The 22,207-nt window shown below is 35.5% G+C and overlaps 1 protein-coding gene across 6 annotated transcripts in view; it reads right to left on the bottom strand.

The window, feature by feature from the left end:
* The window catches only part of LOC116162814 (heterogeneous nuclear ribonucleoprotein K), a 57,504-nt gene that overhangs the window by 6,132 nt on the left and 29,165 nt on the right, over nucleotides 1–22,207 (bottom strand). For 5 of the 6 annotated variants that reach the window (XM_031476529.1, XM_031476534.1, XM_031476530.1 and 2 more), the window contains 5 exons: nucleotides 14,112–14,217; nucleotides 10,915–10,971; nucleotides 9,567–9,610; nucleotides 8,893–8,965; nucleotides 4,929–5,039 (listed from right to left, as the gene is read on the bottom strand). In XM_031476529.1, coding sequence (XP_031332389.1) covers nucleotides 4,929–5,039; nucleotides 8,893–8,965; nucleotides 9,567–9,610; nucleotides 10,915–10,971; nucleotides 14,112–14,201 — 375 coding nt within the window. In that variant the 5' untranslated portion in view covers nucleotides 14,202–14,217. Of the gene's footprint in view, nucleotides 1–4,928; nucleotides 5,040–8,892; nucleotides 8,966–9,566; nucleotides 9,611–10,914; nucleotides 10,972–14,111; nucleotides 14,218–22,207 lie in introns of those variants that run through there. The other variant, XM_031476535.1, reaches the window with a different exon arrangement.

Genomic DNA, 22,207 nt, shown 5'->3' with positions numbered 1-22,207 from the left:
CGCTATCAGTTTCAGTCATTTCTAATGCATACACAATTAATATTGTTATATTTTGTATTGAAATAAAAAACTTACCATACAGTTTTTTAATTAAAATTAATTGCAATTAACTTTTTCAAATTTTGAATTCAAAATGACAGATAATAGTGCAATGTGTCTTAAGTAGATGGCGTTACGCGCGACGGCGGGTTGTATACGTATTAAAATTACGTTCACCGAATATGTAAATTACGTTACACATGATTTAAATAAAAATAGCGAGCGTAAATCATTTTCAATACATGTACATACGTATAGGTAACAGCATTATTTGCATTGAATATGCAAAAATATTTGATTTGTATGTATAGAAATATCTTACAACCTGCAATGTAAACCGATGTCAATGTGACATATCTCCGTGATTGTAATTTTTTAATTGGTCAACTTTCAAGGTCAATTTCTTTTTGGTACTAGGACCAAAAGTATCCACTTTTTGTACAGTTGCCATGGTGAAAGCGATTAATCCGCAAAACGTCAATTTTACGTACCGAACACCGTCACAAAATAGCGTCTTATTCAGGTGGTTGGAGAAAAACAAGATTTAGGTAGAAATCTTAATCAACTCTAGCAGTCACGAGCATAAGACGTAATCCACCTCAAGTTCCGAATGAAACAATTTTTCGCGAACATCAAGATCCTCCGTTTATAATAAAAATAATTTTTTGATATTGATAAAAAGTATGAATTTTTGAAGTGCTCCCGAATTCTAATAAAAATTTGTTCAGATGTTGAAAAATCCAAATTTATAGGTACAAACCAAACACAATTTCTTAATCGACCATACCTTTAGCCAGTGAAAACAATCATAAAACGTAATCCACCCCGCTCCTAAGCAAACAATTAGCTTTAAAGAATTTACTTTCGCCTTACGGGCGGTTTCTAATAATAGATCTTTGATGACAATTTGGATCGGGGTGGATTACCTTTTATAATCATTGGAGGGGACTAAAGCATACTGTAATCTCTCGATATTTTATTATAGGGGGAGTTGCATACTCTTGCCGGAATGCTAGTTTTAGGCAAGTCAAATAAATTAATATCAATTTGGGCGAGTCTGCTCTGCTATAACATTCAGATCCAAAAATTGAAGGATGAACGGAATTGGTAAATAAGGTATGATTATGAAGACAGCTCGGCCCGCAAGTTTCCGACGTTGGAACCTTTCGAATTCGTTCGAGTAAAAGGTCAATGCACAAAAACACTTGTTGCATAAATAATGCATTCTACTATTCTTTTAGTATAACGGTAGATCATCACGGGCTGGCATGGTTAGGTAATATGGAAGAATTCATTCATCTAAACTTTGTCAATTTGTGTAACAACGACACACTGTAGCAAATAGGAGTTGTTGCTTTCCAAAGTGTTTACAAATGGGCACGCGATCGTTTTCTAAATTTATGTTTTCCTTATTGATTTGCTGCCAATTTGAAAGGATTTTCTGGATCCTTTTCTATATTTATAATGAAACAGTGTAGTAATAATGAACTCAAATTTCAAAGTGAGCAGCAAAATTTCGCCAGATATTAATGTAGAGTCAATGGCCTCACAGTCGTAAAAAAAGGGGTTGGAAATTGAAAAAATGATTTGAAGAGAAACACGCGTCGCTGTTTACAGGCATTTTCACTCTCCCCCCAATAACCAAATTGAATAACAAAAACACGTAATTAGACCCCGAAGGGCTTTTGCTTTTACCGCCTACTAAGGTTCATACGATACCCACAAAATGGAATTTAATTAATTACGATGGGAATTCATAATAAGTGCCGAACAAACTAAACTTGTAGGGCCGAATAAACAAAGTAAGAAAAAACTTGGATTAATACGCGCGATCAATATATGAAAAAAATAAGTTTTCTTTACTCACATAACCTATTGAGTATAATTACAAATCGCACCTTTTGTACATCCTCTGAGCCATTGTCACTAATTACGTTTATTTTATTATTATAATCCCAGGCGATTAGAAATCGTAAAGTCTACAAACTTAAATCACAATTAGTACTAATTGAAAAAAGAAGATTAAGTAGCACAAAAGGGCAAATAAGTACCGGCTGAGTATCCCGAGAGCGTGGTAGCAACCACCAGCGTGCAAGAACCCGCAAACCCGTATTGATTGAACCCTGGCGCGCCGGCCTGACTCCACACGCGAAGTAAGCGCGTGCGTTTCACCTGCTTTACCTGTCACCTATGCTCACGGGACAATATTAAAAAGAAGAAGGTCGTAGTTTTGTGCTGTTCCCCATATTTATTACCTACCCAAAAAAGTGCGGCGAAGATTCATCAATTTTACTTCAAATGAAACACAAAAAAAAAGAAAGGGCAACACGCCAATAATCCTAAGGGACTTCCCGTAAAATACCTGCAATAAATTAAGAAAATATTGACATCCTTTAAGATCCATTAAGGAAATTACGTTCCAGCGCAATTGTAATTTTCTAACCGGTTGATTTTTCGAGATTTATTCCGTTGTCTGTGGATTTCCCATAGTAAATACTGTCCTTTCCTAAGATAACATATCCGTCAAACTACGTGCCTGGCGGATCCTGTAGAAGGGTGAATAAATTATATACTTTCAAGTCGATTTTCGCCTTTCACGAAGTTACCTACATTTGTTATTTCTTGCAAATTTAGTAACTTACAAAATTGACTTCGAGCGCATCATTTTTGGGTTACTTTTACCATAAAACAATCTCTAAAATCTCAAATTGAGCGGTAGGGCAAGTAAAGTCATTAATTTGACGGTCAATACTGATACAAAAAGAGATTTGTAAAATGCTATCACACTCAAAACTCGTGGACTTATTATAAATGAACTGTGATGAGCGAATGACAATATGATTTTGTTATAGCAGAGCGAAGAAAAAGAATCCTTTGGATTAATCTCAATAAATCATCAACGGTCCATTTTCAAATTAAATGTATCTACAATGATACAAGCACTTTGAGTGCACTTTCCAAGTTGGATGCTGTACCTAAATGCGCCATACCATCACTCGCTCATCACAATCGAGAATAGTCTCTAAAGGGCACATAATAAGCAAATGCCATTTCTAATAATAAAAAAATACAAGTTTGTTACCCCCTCTCATTTTTGCACTGTACTGACATAGCTTTGTAGTAAGTAACCTCGACCTTCTCAATTTGTATACCAAATTACCACAATGTCCTAGATCCAGTGGGATTGCATGGGTTATTATTAAAGATGAAGATTAGGTTAAACGAGCGAAGTGTTACAGTTTTAATAGTGCCGTTCAAAATTCCGTTTAGATAATTTGAAAATACGTACCAGATTAAAAATCATGAGTTTCAAAAGGTTAAATTCGAAGAAGTGGAAAAATCTGAACTATCCCAAAAATTATTCGTTGAGTTCTAAATATTTGAAATGCCTGAATAAAATCCCAAGAGAAAAGAAGGGAGAATCCAAAAGGTCTTGGTGAAAAATGTAGAGAATCGTTATAAAGTATCAGGAGGGAGCTTTAAGAATATGATAGAAGAATCATTAAAATCCGAATAATCGCATGGCTCCGAAGAAGATGAAGAATCGAAAGAATTTGAATAAACTAAAGCACACAACTGAAGTATTCGAAGTGCACAATCCTAAAAATATAAAAAAATCATTGAAACGAAAGAATTTGGCAGGTTTTAAGAAGCTAAAGAAATCGAAGAATATGAGAACGTTTAAGAGTCGAATTGGAACAAACGAGACATACCAGAAATTCATTTAAATATAGACACGCTACCACCACAGTGGTCTAACTAAAGAGCCTGATGGTTCTGCTGGTTCAAATCCATATGCGAAACTAGAAAAGTTAAGTGGCAATAGCGTCTTCATTCAAATGTTCGACAGGCGACTTCAACATGCTTATAGAAATTATAGTAGCATTGAAGAGTGAAATGCATAAACCCGAAATTTCTTACCATATCCAACAAACCGGAGGTGTACGCATTGTTTTGATGAAAATTGTGCAGGAATTTTATTGAATAGAATCCCGTGCTGCCAAATACCTACCCGAATTTATGACTATTGGCTTACAGCACAAGAATGTTAAGAATGTAACTACCACAATTGAAATTGTATTTTCCGCACCTAGACGACTTTTATCGTAAAGGAGACAATATGTATTTTCTGAAATCATATTTAATTTTAATTTTGCGAGGTAAGTAAAGGAAAAGCGTTCCCTCGCTGCCTAGGCCATAAATTCAATAATGTTGGCTATTTCAGGCAACGCCCTTTTCAATCATTGAAGGTAGATTTGAAATATGGGGAAGCCGTCGTTGAAAAATACAAGTCAATTTTATCAATGTCATATGAAGCTCCTTCTCAATTCAAGCTTATTACTTTCCCCTTTTTCATCCGCGTTCGCTCCCCTTTTATCTCCTAGAGGAAAACTAGGTGAAACGTCATCTACTCGCCGATCGCCTTTATGTTTCCAGACGTGAAAAACTCGGACGGTATTGCAACGTATATACATTTCGGGCGCCGGCGATTAACCGAAAATTCCATTTAGTCACTAATGAAAAATCTTTATTGATCATCAAACTCCACGGTGCGAATTTTAAATAACCATTTCGCGACGCGACAATTGCGTGGAAAATATTTTTTCCGTAAGCGAATGATTAAATTTTAATCAAATTCATTTCTAGGTGATCAATGATGGGCACTATCACCACACGGTAGAGTTTGCCAACTTTTAGAAACTGTACGCTTATTCGAGTGTATTCTCTTATAACAGTGTTAAGACATAATTACCCCAAAAATAGCAGACGTTCCCGATCGCTTACACGATTATATTTTGAGCGTGAAATTTCGGGAATCGCACAATCCGGTAATTGAATTACTGTCTTAGTAAACACTTACTTCTGTTAATTATTAACAATCTACTTACATCTCGGATTTCTTTAATTTTCGATCCTCCTTTTCCAATGACACATCCCGCCTGGCTTTGATGAATCATCATGCGAAGATCCAATTCGTCTCCATTAATACGTCCTCCATTCTAAATAAGAAAAAAAGGTAAATAATTGCATTCTACAATTATATTAGATGGAGGGTATAGACAGTAACAGACACCTTTGTTGATTGTATTTCTGTTAGGAAGTAGGTTTCATAAACCTCCACTCATTGCAAAGCTAATATTTACAGGGTTTAATTTAGATGCGGTTTGGGTAAACGCTTAGGGAAGTTTATAATGTGGATAGAAAATAGGAAATTACAAACGTGTTTCTAGTTTCTATATAAACCGTTGAAAACGTTCATCAAGTCGTAAAGTGGCAACTACTTTCCTTGCGAAGTTTTACAATAAGTTCTCTAGTTTCACAGACGAAGGTTAATTAGCAACCTTACAACCCGAAACTTGTGATCGCTAAGAAACAAGTTCCCTCATAAATTTCGTGTAGGTGCCTCTTTTGGGGTGTCGTCGTTAAACGACTCATGTTACTATAAACACCCTTTTTGCGTAAAATTGGTAATTAACCAATACCAACGTCCGATTTACTTTTTAGTGTATAAAAAAACTATCCACATTTCGCAATACACCACAGGTTTGGATTGGTTTGTGTGGTCCCAACCGGTACCGGAAGCGGAAAATTAAGAAAATCAAGGAAATTTATTAAAACATCAAATAGCATACGCTACTGTGGAGTGATAAGGTTTCCCACATAAGAAGAAAATCGACAGAACACCGTAAGAATTACGAAAATAACAGATAAAGCCGTCGAATTCGCGCCAGTTGCAGAGCAAGGCGAAGAGTGCACTTTCAAAAGATTGACTGATCACTAAATATGCTTAAGTAATAGCCAAACGTTATTCCGCAGAAATTACTTCTCACCCCTCGAATTAGTTCCAATATTAAGTGTCTGCATATCCATCGGGAAGTTATTTTGGTAATCTTCAGAGTGATGATTCTTGAATTTTTGATGTAGATATCTACACCTGGCGTATTCCGTATATTTTTTATGAACGTAAAGGGTAAAAGTGGTACTCATGCAAAGATGGCGTGTTTTGAAGAATTTGCAATGTATCAAATGACTCAAATAGAAAAAATTCGTTAAGCCGCTTGTGAGCAAGAGGCGAAGTGTGCACTTTCAAATTTGTTTTTTCGATTTTAATAGCCCTTATGGACATTTCATGCCTTAACGAGAATACAAACATGAAATAATTTTTAATTTCTGATCAAATGGCACCAATACCAAGTGGTGTAGTTCCGGAACCTTTGTGACTCAGACAGACATACAGACATGAAGAGCGCAAAAGTGCAGCTTTTATTTTTGAAAGTGCACTAAAAAATTCAACACCTTTTTAGGCGGGTTCAGTGACGAGACGAGGCGTACGACATTTTACAATTCGACTGATGAAGAACGGTTGAGATCAGCAAATATGCCGAGAAGGACGTGAGAAAGCAATTGTAGGCACACTTTGTACATCTGTGCAACAATGATTCTTTCGAGCATTTTTTTTGCAGTTTAGCGATCATGTAAAGTACACAAATTTTCAATGGAAAATAATTGTTTCTATTGGACGTATAAAAAATAATTTCCAAACTTCAGAATGAGAAAGTAACTTCCACCAACCATAGTCCCCGTCGTCGACCCCTTATTGTAATCGGTAATAATTCCTTATATCTTTAAGAGCGGATTCTCGGAGGAGAGTACTTACAAACGACGATTGTGACGTATGAGAAAAATATACCCCTTGGTGATGTCAAAACTTGCACTGCGAATATCTCGAAAATGGAATCTCACAAAGAGCTATTGAAACATCTGGACTAGGCCTATCTAATGGTAGGGTCAAAACTTTAATTAAAGTGTGAATATGTCGGGAACGGAGTGTCCGAAGATGTTACTTAACAAAGAGCGATAGTAGGGGTGTTAATTAAACAAATATGCTTTATCTGCAAAAGAGTTGTGCACAATGTTTACTTAGGTTTCATCTCCAAATTGAATTTTAATTAGCCATTTTTTAAAGTTTGGCCGATTGCCTTGGCGTCAAGTCAGCACTTTAACTAAAACATTTCATCTCCTTTCTACACTTTTACCTTGCCAATTTTTTAAAAATAGATGCTTTTGAATTAACACTTGATCGGGTGAATTGCAATTGCGAGTTTCCTCAATGCTTTCTGAAATATAACCAATTTGTACAGTGTGCCCTATTTTTGATGTCCAAACTGCGGTGTAGTTGGTATTTTTAATGCAACACCCTGTATATCTTAAAGCATTCTTTATCCTTATTACATTGATGCATCACAATCTATATTCTATATATCTATATCTATATAAATTTTAGCCATGAACCAAAAATAAAAATCTAATTTTTCAATCATCACTGCTCCAGTAGGAAAATGGGCAATATATTCGGACTCCTACTTTCAATTCAACAAAAATCGTCTAAGAATGTTATTATTTGTGTCGTAAAGAAGATTAAAAATGTTTCCACTTGTTGTCCCTTAAAAAAAAAGTTAAAAAAGCGTTTCCACTGCGAGTGATTTTGTATTGGTGCAGAATATTTAGGTGCCATTAATGGCAATTTAGATGTGATTGTGGTGATTTTGTTGGCTATCTAGCAATCACTGGATTTTATGATGAGAGAAGATTTCGGACGAGAAGCGCCAGCAATCACGAATCATCGAATAATCAAGTTAACCCTTTTCCAACAAAAATGGTGCATAAATGACGATTTTCTCATCTTTTGAACAAATATTTCCTTGTCGATAGAAAAATGTAGAAATGAGTTTTGCTATCGAAACCATTTTTGTTGTGCAATTTATTAGGTCAGATGTTTTGAGGTGGTTAGAAGGAAATAAATTATGCTATAAATACCGGCGAGGGAGTGCTAAAAACCCCCGAAACAAGGAGTGTCGCTATGTGTAAAGTATTCAATTAACACCGTTACTATATTATTCCCCAAGTTGTGGAGGTAGGCCAGTCGTTTCATTAGTATTAACATCAAAACGCAAGGGCTGTATAAAAATAACCCTTAGAGATGGAAAAATATGGCGATCGGTGTCAATTAGTCCTTTTCTATTCGGAGTAGGTACTTTGTTGCCGAACGCTAGTCTGATGCAATTACAGTAATCGATTTTTGGAGTTCATTAGTGTTTCAATTATTAATATCTGACCTCTATGCGGTTCGGACTACGGAATTACAAACTATCGATGTGACATTTGATTATAATCCTCGTGTCAGTCCAACATTAGAATTGGTCGTCGTTGTCCATATCGATCTGCACGATATTTCCCCGAACTTCTCTTTGTATATAGTGAGTGAGGAAAAACCGATGGACAATTTCCAGAACCTAAAAACACGTAAAAGCATTTCGATGAACCGATGTTACGTACTCCATTTATTATTAATATCGCATTTCAAATTACGGTCGATAATTGGCAATGGAAGTTCACAGACTGGCGCCACCATATCTGAGACAAAATTCTCCCTTATGTAAATTATTTCACGTGCTTAATTTGCGAGGTAAGCCGACCGAGTTCAAAGTTGAATGTGCACGTAGGGTTGTAATGATTCAAGATATTTTTTCTAATTACAACTACGTGCACTTTCTACTACCACGCTACCTCCTTCGAATGAATGAGGGGTTCATTCTAAACAAGATCAAAAGGAGGGTGGTACGCACTAGAACATGAAAAGTTTCGCAAAATTTTATTTTATCGATTAAGAAAGTAATATATATTCTAATGGGGAAGTTTTTAAGCAGTCCTGATCATTATTCCAGGCCGTGACCCAACTAATTTAAATTAAAAAGTGACAAATAATTTACCTACCAATAATTTTAATGAATTTAACAGAATTACAATCAACTCCGTCAATATTTGAGCTAAGGAAGCAATTATTATACTTACTTCTTCCAAGTTGGGAATAACGTCATTAACGATATTGCAGACGGTGTCCAGATCGGATGACAGAGTCAACATTCTGTAAGCAAAAGGTAGTTAGTAAATGCGTAAGGATTACGTTGAAAGTGGGAAGGGGTGAAATTGCCCTCACTGATAAAATTCTAATGAATCACAAACGGGAAAAGACTACTTCATTTCGTCAAGTTTGCGCTAATACTGGCCATCAATCAGGATAAATCGGACGGCTCAGTTTTCAGGGCAGTATGTAGGAGGACTTTGATTTTGTGTAAAGTTGTAGGTCTACAATTTAAAATGGTCTACTTAGGAACTTAAAAACCATTTCGAAATTTGCGCAATTTCGAAGTGGTTCTTAAGTTTAAAACAAAAAAAATTAAGTATGATTTACAGTTAACATCAACGAAATTAATCCTCAACCTAAGGCAAAGCAATTAATTTGAATAATTAATAAGAGCTCTAGGTTAAGGGGGTCCATTTGGAATGTCCTAACGGGACATGCCGGCGTTAGACTGGTTGCACCGCCATTAAAAGTTAATTAGCACTACTATAGTTATTATTGTATAAACGGCATGGGGTTGACGGATTTAAGCATAATATATTTATATGCAGTGCAACCAGGGCCGGATTGAGAACATATTAAATAAGAGTGGAATTCATTTTACCGTTCTGGGCCCGGACAGTCAGGGACAGTAATCGAGGCTTTGTACTGTGGTGGGTCGTTGTGTGGCCATGGCAAATTTCAATCAATGGCAGTTGCAATCAATGGTGAGCGAGCGGGTGGGCAGGTGGGCCGGGCCGGGGCAGAAGACATTAGTTAACATAAATGTATATTGATAAACGCTGTAATCTTAAATATACAAGACATGGGCTTGTGCCAGTGACAAAAACCACGGGCACGGGCTCAGGGGTCCTTTCATACACGTTAGTACATTGTTTTGTTTATACTTACATAATACTGACAAACGGAAAATAATTAAAACAAAGAAATAAAAGCAATACATATAATATTAACGAACAAAATAAGCAAAATCAACATAAAACCCAAAAACTCCTTGAAACAAATTAATATTATATGTTTGCAAAATTTACGGTAGGGCTTGTTCAAAAACCTAAAACAAAAGAAATTGAAAAAAAACTATAGAAGCATATTAAAATTAAACCTAATTAACATTACAAATCAATATAAGTAAATTAAATTATAAGCCAATCAACATTCAGCACGATTACGAGGGCTAATTCTGTGTCCCAACTTAATTAGTTACGTTAAATCTCCTTCGTATGTACAATATTCGAGATTATTGATGGGAAAATTAGCGAAATGACGTGGTTCAAAATGGAAAGGTGCTGTTATCCTTCTGTTATTTTGCTGTTAAACGCATCCTTACACCTCTCCTATTGCATGATTAATAAGGTCAAATATTAATTAGGCGGTTATAAGAAATTGCAGTACGAGTTGAAGCGCGAGAACGAAAAAAAATAATTTTAATAAAGTCGAACCTATAATTTTATTGCCTCGAGAAATTTCCGGAGCAGAACCTAAACTGAACGATTCTGTTTAATCTCCGAAGAGATTTCGCGAGCACTTTCTATTTACATTGTTTGAATTTCTATAAAATCTCTTTTACAAGGTAATCTCCCTAACTCGGTCTTTGAAATGCGAGGTTCTCTCTTTTTTTATTTACCTTATGCCTAGTTAATAATTTCGTACAATGCATAATCCAAAAAGTACAGGAGTTTCCGTGCTCTAATTAAAATCTTAATTTCGTTGCTACGAATAAGTGGATTATTATTTCTCGGTACTGCAATTTATACAACACAAATTTACAGAAAGCAACCATCTTCAACTGGTGCTGAGCCTGTCAACGTTACAGTGTTAAGAGAAACCGATCCTTTTTTGATAAGGGATTTTATAACATTTTCCAAATACCATAATTACAAGGTGAACCAGTTTCAACTAATTTTTGGAAAACATTACTATCCACCAAAGCATTATTTCTATAGGATACTGACCTGGCTTCTTAGCTTGGTTATATTTTGACCGCCTTTTCCAATAATGGCACCAGCCACCTAAAAAGAAATTGCAACGTATAATAAGTGCATGTTTAATTTGCCAAGTTTTAATTATTTGTATTGTAGTCTCCTTTTTTGTTTTAAATTTTCATGGAAAGTTTTGTCGTTTCCTGTCTGAAGCAGCTGCGTGTCGTTTATGCAAATGACATCAAAATTGCACAACGACGACCTTTTTAAAAAGAATAACGTTTCTGTGACATGCTATATCAGGGGGTGTATATATGACGTGCTTGATAATTCTGTGGCGTCGCCACCGATGGCGACGTTGTTCTAAGGGTGAATTGCAAGCGAACTTCTAAACTTCCGGCATGACAAGCAATATATTTCATTGTGCTGCATTTAAGAAACCACACTGAATTTATGCAGCCTAATCAAATATTGAAATTTGGGCAAACATCGCAATGCACTGACGAAAATGGCGGCTTTAAGCCGTCAACAATATCAAAACCGAAAAGAATCTTAAATATAAAAAGTACAAATACTGAAGAAAACGTAACAACTGAAAACAAACAAGAAAAATGAGAAATCGTGACTCTACATCTTGATACCATCAAAAGCACGATCCCGGCAACAGCGTCGTTCGTTTTCAAGCTTAAACTTATTTTCCTTCCTTCGCTTACGAAAAATGAAACCGAAAATATGTACCAAAAAGCTTTGGTTTCGTTAAACAAGATTACATTATAAAGGTCTTGAATTCTTGTGACATCGAGTTCCTCTCTAATGGGCCAGTTTAGGACTCGCGAGGATTCGCAAATAAGATTAATGGAACAACATAAAATAGGTGACACGCTAATATGATATATTTCCCGAAAATATATCCAAAGAAATTCAAATACGGCTCGACTGCTTTTATATTCCCATGAAAAATCAAATTTGTGTTTCTTGTAAACGAGAACACCAATATAAATATAATGGCTTGAAAGTTTTGTAATTAACTGTAACGATACGAATGGATCAAAGCAAGTTTCGAACAAACGGTTATTAATTGAAAGCATCGACGTAAGAACAAAGGTAGTGAAACTATCTAGGCGAATTGTAGATCGTGTAGATCTACCTACACCATGTACCAAAACGTTCTTAAAGGGAAGTTAAGAAGCGTGGGTTAAACTCTGCCACCAGTTTGTACGCTACACTGCCCCCTCCTTAAATTATTGTCTCGCGACAAGTTTATCAGCCTAGTGGTAATGAGTTCGTTCCCGGTTTCTGCGGCGCTACAAACACTGACTGTTACTCATCGTTAATGAAGATGAAATAATCGACGATCTTTGATGCGTTATTGAAACTGCAGACTAATCTTTCCACGACGGTGGAACTTCAAGTACATTGCAAATATATCTCGAGATGGTCGTTTTGATATCGCTAATCTTGTCCAGACGTTGCAATCGCCCTCTCTCCCGATACTCTGTTCTCGAGATCATTTGAAGTTTTGACACCACTAACCAAAGCGTATAGGCCCGGATTAACCAATTTCCCTTTGCAAGTACTTCCTTCCTACACTCACTTCTCGAGATATTCGCGTTTTATGTCGTGTTCCACCATTGCTAGGGATCTTGGGGAGTAGTAGGTTGACTGCAGTGATATTTGCATACTTGGACACGGACATTAACTGTATAAGGGGGCATTACATTTAAGGAATTAACAAAGTGATAAGGGTAACTACTAGCGAATTCAATTATTTAAGAGTGTTTTTGTAAACATGACATTGCCGACGAGAACGGTTTTTTGTACCTAACGATTATGTAACCCATTGTGCGCGGTAAAAGAATAACGTTTTTGTGAGCGTTTTCGTTGTATATTTTGCCGCTCATCCTGCAAGTGCGTGCCTGGTTTAATGCCTAAACATGCCAAATAGCGAAGTGGGTTTAGTCCAAAATCCAAACATAGTTCCCTATCAGAGCAATATGGATTAGATTGATTAGAATAGCGTCTAATACCTGTCCATTTGATCCTGCGAGCTTGCTGTGCTGTCAGAGTCAAAAGCAAGGTAATCTGGTTATTGTCTGCCACCTGGCACTCTCGCCACGTGCAGAGGTCCATCTGTGTATCTCCCACGAGAATTATTTTTCCTTTTTGATTCCAACATTGTACCGTAGACAGCTAGCAGTTAGATCAGACGTTCTAGTTACCCTTTAAATAAGAATTATTTTTCTCCTTATCGCATTTATCATAGGCGAGATAAGAATGTGTTATGCACCAAAACAGAATGCAGCATTAACATTTTGATTTAGTTCAAGTACCGTCTATCTGTAATTATGTCTATTCTTTCCAATCCTTCATTAGCCATGGATTCATATTGTGTTGGATTGTGCTTGCGCAACGAACTTTAAATTCAGTACGGAGGTTCATTTATACCTATTCTCAACACTGCTCCTTTATCTTTTTGATAGTTTGGCGTTTTTAGGCACAGCAGAATTAATGGCGCCCAACGTGGGGCAAAAAATGTATTCCATTTCTGATAATTTCTGCATTTCTTTAATGAAGTTTTCGCATTATTCCGAGTATCATCATTAGAGCTTTGGGGGCTCAAGAAAAGACTTACAGTTAAAATTCAAGGAAAAATTACCTAGTGACAGAAAACAAGTTGAAAACTTACAGAACGATCACTTAAGCTTGCAAAAAAACCGTATATCTTTATTGTACTTATGTGGGAACAAAAATTAGCATTTAAATTGACAAATATCTCTATTCAAACTGTCACATAACTAATACGAATTTCCCAGACATTTCAATTTTATTTTTCCATCCTATGGAAGCAGAAAAACATTAGTTTTACATTCGAGAACGGATCTTCAATTTCCGACACGCAAGCTTATCGAACTTTTATTTTTATAACGTACTTTTAGATTACTTAGTATAACTACATCATATTTTTCAATCTTTCCTTCACAATCTACTTCCGTTTACTAGATGCGATACACATTTATCTTGAATTTAAATCTCATCTTCTACGGGCCAAGTGGCTTGAGCGGATCCGTAGGTGAAAATTCAAAAAAAAATCCGCGCAAACAGGACAGAAATTGATTGCTAAAGTTCGGCAATTTGTTCTACAATGCAGTAAATGAGGGGGAGAAGTGTTTCTTGAATTTTGTAACATCAGACGTGAACTTAAGATTAATTAACTGAAATAAATTACTTACTTTGCTGGGAATTAATATACGAACTTCCTCATCGCCACGGCGAGAGCGTTTGAATGGAGCACCCATGTCACCATCAGCTTCCCGTTTCATGTCGGATAATTAATAACTGAAACAAAATCGTAAGTTAAACAAAGCGTTCGGCAACGTATAAAAGGCCACTCGAATTAAGAAAATGACGAGTAGCGCATTTAATCATAGTAGAAAATTGTCAAGTAAAAGTGTTGGAAAATGGCCAAAAGTAAGCAACTTAATTCGCCATGAGCGATTCACTTAGCTTTTGTTATTTATTTTTAAATCACATTCGGATTTGTTCATTGAGGAAAAATTCACCGAATTTTTAGCACAAATCGACTTTCTATTCGTGACACAATACGATATGATCACACCACTTTCTTTAATTTTTGAAAACTATAATATAATGAAAGGCAAGACAGATATTAAGACGTTTTTCTTCGGCATTAACCTAAATTAATGATAATTGAAGTAGAAGTTAATTTCGTTAAAGCTTTAAATTATACAAACGCAACTCGCACGCACTGCGCGTTACCTCAACATATACCGTTTGCATGCATAAATATTTATTTGGGTTAATCGCCCAGCATTCTTGTGCATACCTTCAAATTTCCACATGCAAAACGAGAAATGTTGTCTGCGTTCCAAGAAAAAGTGTGGAATAATCGCGCCTATTCAACTTTGATCTTGATAACTATTGCCATTTGCCAAGGCTAGTCGTAGGTAAAATGTCATTGTCCCAATTTTTACACAATTGCGCAAACTGTGAAAAAGTGCGTGTCGAGATAGCAAACGATTTCGATTAAAATTACTAAAAAGTTTAAATTACTGGACGATCTCTCATTAGTTAAGTGGACCAATTTTCCGGTTTTCCTTTTAGTTTTTCTTTTCATTTTCCATTTGTTCATTATGAAATCAAATTTGTTTTCGAATTTCGACTACAATGTAAGGCTTCTGAATTCGTATAACAGATCTTTGACGGAATTCAGTCTGAAATATAACGGCTTGATGAAAACACGTTTTCTTTCAGCACACTTAAATGAAAATCCTGTGCAATCCTTATTCATGTATCAGTTTCCCAATCAGTGGTATGTGGGCTTAGCCGTCGTTTTTTCCCTGCGACTTAATGAGCAATTACAAAGATCTTACAGTGACACAATCAGTTGGGCAATAAACGAACGAAGAAGACACAATAGCACTTTTTTATCTTTCGAAATACGCCAAAATCAATACAATTTTCACAAATTCGTCCTCGGGCTCTTCCTCCAAAAAATATACTTTGCAAATCGACATAGAACCTCAACTTGGGACAAGAACTGTTTTGGAACCGGAAGTGTCAGTTGGTCCAATTATTTACGCTACACGATCAATCCAAATTAACAAAAAATTATGCAACTTTTCAATACAAATTAACATTTTGTTGTGTAAACGTCATGTAGACGTTACTTGGGTCTAAACACCAAAAATAATGACGGGACACCGTGTATATGAGAACATTTCAATTTATTAGGTGTATATGTGGGGGAATGTTTACGAATAAGCACAAAGTTGGTTTATTGTACTTGAATTTGTCTCAGTGTTGTTTTTCCTTTCAGAAGTGTTGTAATTCCGTACTATTTTCTGGTTTAAATTTTGTCGCATTTATAAATTGTTTATTTAACTTGTGTATTTAACTGTAAAACGTGAATTTCCTACTGATCGTTTGCGATAAGAAGTTTTTATCGGACGAAATTTAATAAACGCAGAGATAGAGTATTTCGAAAAATTGCAAGTTATTTGCGGCGTAAGTGGGGACGCGTTCCTTCAAAGCTGGCGTTATCAAGTGAAAGTGGTATTCCCTTAAATATTGGACTCAAACGATAAATTAAAATGCCTACGCAGATACTAGTAGGTATGTAAATCGATCGCATTCACTCTTTTCCTAATAGCTCGAATTTTGAACAACGTACTACGCAAAACAGCTTCAGAAATAAAAATAAACTATTTCAAACCAATAAAGACAACGAACGACAAACACAGACGGACGGACAGAATGACCAAAATTTAATCAGTTAGTCCTTTGACCACTGTTTACCATTTACTCAAAACATAATTGGAAAATTCAAAACCGTTCGGTGCTAATTAAAGTGCCCTGGCAGAAGATGTAATAATTTTAAAAAAAGGAGCATTTAATTCGGGAATAAGGCGCTTAATTAGCACCTAATTATAGTTAGTTCACTTTTCATTTTCTTGAGCTTTAAAGGTAGTGCTCTGATGAGTTCATATGCACCTCGCAGAACATGTAATAATTAAAAAAAAGGAGCGTTTAATTCGGGAATAGGGCACTTAATTATAGTTAGTTCACTTTCCATTTTCTTGGGTTTTAAGGGTAGTTTCTGCTGAGTTCATATGAACCTGGCAGAACATGTAATAATTTAAAAATTTTTTTAAAAAAGGAGCACTTAATTCGGGGATAGGGCACTTAGCACCTAATTATAGTTGGTTCACTTTTCATTTTCTTGGTTCTTTGAGGTAGTGTTCTGCTGAGTTCATATGAACCTGGCAAAACATGTAATAATTTAAAAAAAAAGAGCATTTAATTCTGGAATAGGGCACTTAATTAGCACCTAATTATGCAATATGTTTGATTGTGTTCTGCTGACCTTGCTCTGTTAGATTCATGGACATTAAATTTCCCTGATGTAGGTTATGTGAAATGACGTTCTAGTGGGATGCAACACTTGCAAGAATAGGCGTCTTGCTTGGGAATTAATAGCTTACCTTCTGCCCTTAGGAGAGAATGGGAGTGAAGACGTAACTGAGACAAGTTAGCCTAAGGATATCAGACTTTTTTAATTAGATGTATAATGTCTCCACTTTACTGTTCAGTAAATTCGCTCTGTTTACTTTAATTGTCTCTTCTCATTGACAACGAAAAAGACAAATGGAACGCAACAACCAAACAAAGCAGCTCGTGTCATAATTTCATTAGTAATTAATTTTCTGATTTAAAATCTGTTGGCAACTCGTTATTTTCAGTATCCCCTACAAAAAATTTATGTAGGCTCCTTCGTATGCACACCCAAAAGTCCATACACTACCTTTGATTAAAAAATCCCTTTCAGCTCGGCCGATCACGTGTAGGTAATTTCTTTCCGCCATTTTGCACCAATATGGAGAAATTGGCTGATTCACAAACTTGACAGATATTTATGAGTTACACCAACCCTTAAACTTTGGTCGAAATCGGTTCATAATTACGAAAGTTAGAGTGTTTCTTGGAAGTGATAAATATACTGGTACCATTACAATAGGTAGATAGAAATCGACCTAAACATTGAGTAAAGAAACACGAAAAAACTTGGTTACTTATCTAATTATTAACTTTGTTACTACTTAAGAGTATAACATTTAAAACTGTATCGAGTGTAATAGACGAGAATGAATTGCTATTGTATGCCCCTCAGGATTTTTTTTTGTGACTTTTTCCCTTGTCTATTTAACTCCAAGTACCTAAAGATTCAAAGGGAATGAGACATAACCTCCACGAACAACCCCTACCAGAAATAGGTGGATTGGTAACGGTAAAAGGGTACCTGTTCATCTCTAGGACAGGACTAAGCTCTCCTGAACCGTTTTCAGCTATCATCGGGGAAGAACATAGACGCTAGTCCATTCCTTGGCCAATAAGTAGCTTTATTTGTTTGCTGTCTCCGTTGTTCTCGAAATATATTACCCTAATGTCAACTTGTCATTAAACAACGGTCCCGCGTGCACCCTTAAAATTATAAAACTTGCCTTTGGCTTTCATTTACCGCACTTAATCACGCAAGAATGAAATAAAAAATAGTGCACATCGTAAATTGTTCAATGTTCTTATTCGTATATTTAGTTTACGTAATGAAAATTGTCCGATAAATAGAAATTGAAAAAAAAAAACTGTACCTGGTTTACGTTCCTCCACAAATAAAAATGATAATAGGATGAATAGGGCGGAAGCCTTAATTATTGTGACGGGATGAATTTCCATTTCATAATAAAGCTTTTACCCGTAGAGAAAGCCGGGATCTGCCGAAGTACGTATTGATCGTCGAAAATACATCACAAACAGTTTGATTAAATTCACCAGATAATAACCATGTTATTTAATGGATAAACAAATAAACCGAATTTGAAATTCTAGTGGCGTAATAATCCCCCGCGATTTTTCAATAGGAAAATAGCATACAGTGAAAACTTGCCGATTTTCCATTTGGCAATTACGATATTTTAGTTATTCTATTTGACGAAAATCTGTTTAGCGTCTGGGGATAGTGACAACCAGTTCTTACTTCAGAAAAATTTAATGTCAAGAAAATAAATTTGCCACTATTTTTTGTACAATTATTTCAACTCCGATGACAAAAAGCTAAATGTTCTCCATGAATATTCAAGCTTATGATACACAAGGACAAAGAGATGAATAATGGGCGGACGGCGAAAAACGAAAAATTGTAAAATGGCAACCGTCCAAAATATGCACAGCATTTCGGCACATTCAATTTTTAAATAGAAAATTACTCACGCAGGCGCCATGCCATTCGGGTAAACTCAAACTTTTACAAGAACACTTATAATATTCATAAAATTTAAGTTGCCAGCAAATGGCGTTTGTCTAACACGTGTTATTAGGTTCGTTATTTTTAATAAGCAATGCAGTAGGAATTACCGTTGAAGGTATAAAATTAAAACTGCTTTGTTTCCCTTTAAATTTATCGCAATTTACTTTGAAGGTAAACGGCGTCTTGCTTGAAAGTTCGAATTACTTCTAATAAGCTAAAAATCGTTTTATGGATAACGGAAATTTATACGAGCGTCGTCGCGGCGTTTATGTGCATATAAAATGTAATGAAAATATAAAAGAGATTGCAATTTAGAATCATACTTTTAAGAAGTGAAAATTCGCGAAGAAGAAATCCACGGCGTTTTAATTACTCTTTCAGTTTATTTGACTTTCAGATAAGTTGCGGAATTTAGTTAAGAACTTAGTACTAAAAGATATTACTAATTGTCGTCAATAATTAAATGCGGCCTACTGTTTTAATCTATGGCTAGTATCAAAATAATAAACGAGGAGGTAATGCATGTCGTATTATTTCAAAGACATGGCATGATATTCTTTACGATCACAAACATAATTATATGGCATCCCCAAAATAGCACGCATAAATTAGAAGTATGCACATTTGTTTTTTTTTCAATTTACTTTTCATTTACTCAAAATTTGCAGGAGGTTCCACATAATTTCTTCTCGTTCCCCGGAAATCTCTTTCGTATTGATCTAAATCACCCCAAAATAAGTATTCATACTGCTTTGACATACAGTTTGTTTTGCTAAAGTTGAAAAACATTGGTGTCGTAGTCGTAGGTATTCCTTAGAAATTTCCACAAAATATTAGCTCGTCCCCCAAAATTCCACCGCATTTTCCCAAGAAGTTCCCAGCATAATTTCGAACTTCCTTATAAGACGTAAAATTTGTCCAATATATTATTATGGGAAATAGGTGTCCTTCTCCAGAATTTCCTTTAATTTCAACAAAACTTCTTTAAATACCTGGCGCTTCCAAAATTTGCTCTCTATTTCCCCTGAAGTCCTTCGTATTTTCGCAATATCATCAATAGTTATTTACATAAAAGTCAGGAAAGTGATATGTTACTGGCGAGTTTTGTATTAAATTTCCGGTTTAGTGCAGGTATTGCGTCACTTGGCCGTAGTGGGCAGAGTGCTGGCTGGTATCCCAGTTACTTTTGAGAATTGAGAACATGTTTTTACGAACTTTTATGCTTAAAATGAACAAATCTATAACATATTAATGCATGTATCATTCCTGATGAAACACCCTGTATACTCGGAAAATCGGAATTGGGAAAGCTTTTTGACTATATGTTCTATAGGAAACCTTTTTACTGCACTTTAACTTTAATAAAAAGTGCACTTTTCCTGAATTGGAGCTTATTACACTTGGCAGTGCTCTCACCCTTAAAAGCACAGGCAATAAAAGCGACGGTATTTACGAGCGAACGTATCATAAAAAAATTATCGACTATCACGAACTAATTAGAATTGTCAATTTTAATAAAGGGTTATATCCGATACTTTTGAAACAAGCAGTAGGTATTGTCTAGAACAAATATGTTTCAGGGGATGATTTATCCGGATTTAGCTGCACCGACACAAGCAAGAGGAATTATCGTGTAGAAGATTACGAAACTGATAGTCGGATAAGTTTTCCACAACTCACAAAAGAAATGACAGCAAAATTTCGTCACGCTGGAGTTGTGCGCGGTTATAAGTCCTTTCCGACGACACCAATTTGAAAACAATCGGGCCAAAACTTTAGAAGAAGATGGGAAAAGACGGAAAAATCACCACGCTCGGGGATAGCGCCCAGATGTCGCCCATTTAATGATGCTATGCACATTTTCACGTTAGTGTCCCATAAGGGTCAAGTGTAGAGCAACTTAATTTTGATTTGACTCACAATTCGCTATTTTAAAGTATTAATGCTTCACTTTTTTATTAATTGCCATGAAATCTACGCAAAATTTGGACTAAATTTCATATAAATAAGATTAGATATTTTTGAATTATTCTAGTATTCTCAAAGGTTCAACTCTTTTACTGCAGGAATCTATGACAATGAATTTATTTCCCACATAGTTGACATAGTAGATTAAATAAGATGTAGAATGATATAAAAAATGCTTCATATCCCATACAAATTGAAATGCAAAAACTTAATTTGCTTAAATGGAAGGAGACCCACTGTTAGTTGGCTTTCATTAAGAGACAATTGCAATTCTGTCAAAAACCCAGCATTTGTTTCGTGATGGTTAAGCTAAATCAAAGCCAACTAATAAGTTAAATTGCCGAATAAAATTTCAATTCGTATCTTTTTGCAACCCATTTTCCTTCTTTAACTCCTGTTTTTCCTGTTCTTTTCGAAATTTTCCTATCGGAATATTTTTTATTTTTGATTATTAAAATGCTGCTACCCCGCGAGTAAACAAAAAGATTTTTCATCCCCCTGAAAAACAGGGTTTTTTTCGAAAATCTCGGAAACCCCGGTTTGGAACGGGAATTAATTTTTTTTTAATAAATTATTTTAGAGCGATTGAGCCTGAACTATTTATCACTTGTTCATATCGTAATCTACACACATTGCTTGACTCATTCACCCTTTCATCACCAATCATCTCCCGCAGTTATTAAAAATATATTGCATCAGTTTGATGTTGCAATATCGACAATATAATTTTCTCCCTCATCCTCATCTATTCCTTCCCCAATTTTTCATTCACAAAAACACAAACAATTTGGAAATTACCTCACACATTCAATTCTATCAATCATTTCGTTTCTTCATTGATGCATTAACCTAGTCTTAAGATAATTAGACTCGAAAGTTGCAATTGTTAATGAGCTGTATAACGATTGATTAATTAGTGAGTTTTCATGGCATTATTACATTAAAAAAGGAAGATAATTTTAACTGAAACCATTGAATGCTGTTTTAAATTTTCCTTTTTCAATCTGGCTGGTGTGTAGAATTAAAATTTTCACTGAATTGAATTGTTCGCTCATATTGATTTCACGCTTTGAAGACAATCGTCTTCTAATTTTGCATTGGTAGACATAAGGAAAAAAATTTGGACTTCACTCCTGTGGACAGTTTCGCTCCACGTAAAATTGTTCAGTGTTCAACATCATTTACTTAAAAGAGCAACTTCTGGCACTCATGCGTGTAAGTGGTCGATTAATATTCAATTAGTACTAATTACATATTAACAGAAATGCAAATCGTGTCGTAATAATATACCTATCATCTAAATGAGGGGACAGTGGAGGATCATTACCTTACACAATTCACCTGTCGTAATCTACAATTAAAGAGAATTGCATTTCGCACCAAGCCACAACCAACTCACGTTTCAGTTACCTGACAAAACTTAATTTAGATACCGGACAAATTCACGTCCTTGCAATAGAGGCTATCCCATCTGTACACCTATGGAACCAATGTAGATTTGAACGAACCAGAAGGTCTCCCTTGCCATCTATGAAT

Source organism: Photinus pyralis, unplaced genomic scaffold (assembly GCF_008802855.1).
Source record: "Photinus pyralis isolate 1611_PpyrPB1 unplaced genomic scaffold, Ppyr1.3 Ppyr1.4_LG2, whole genome shotgun sequence".
Lineage (NCBI taxonomy): Eukaryota > Metazoa > Arthropoda > Insecta > Coleoptera > Lampyridae > Photinus > Photinus pyralis.
Note: the sequence above shows the minus strand (reverse complement) of the source record. Positions and strands in the feature narration are given on the sequence as shown.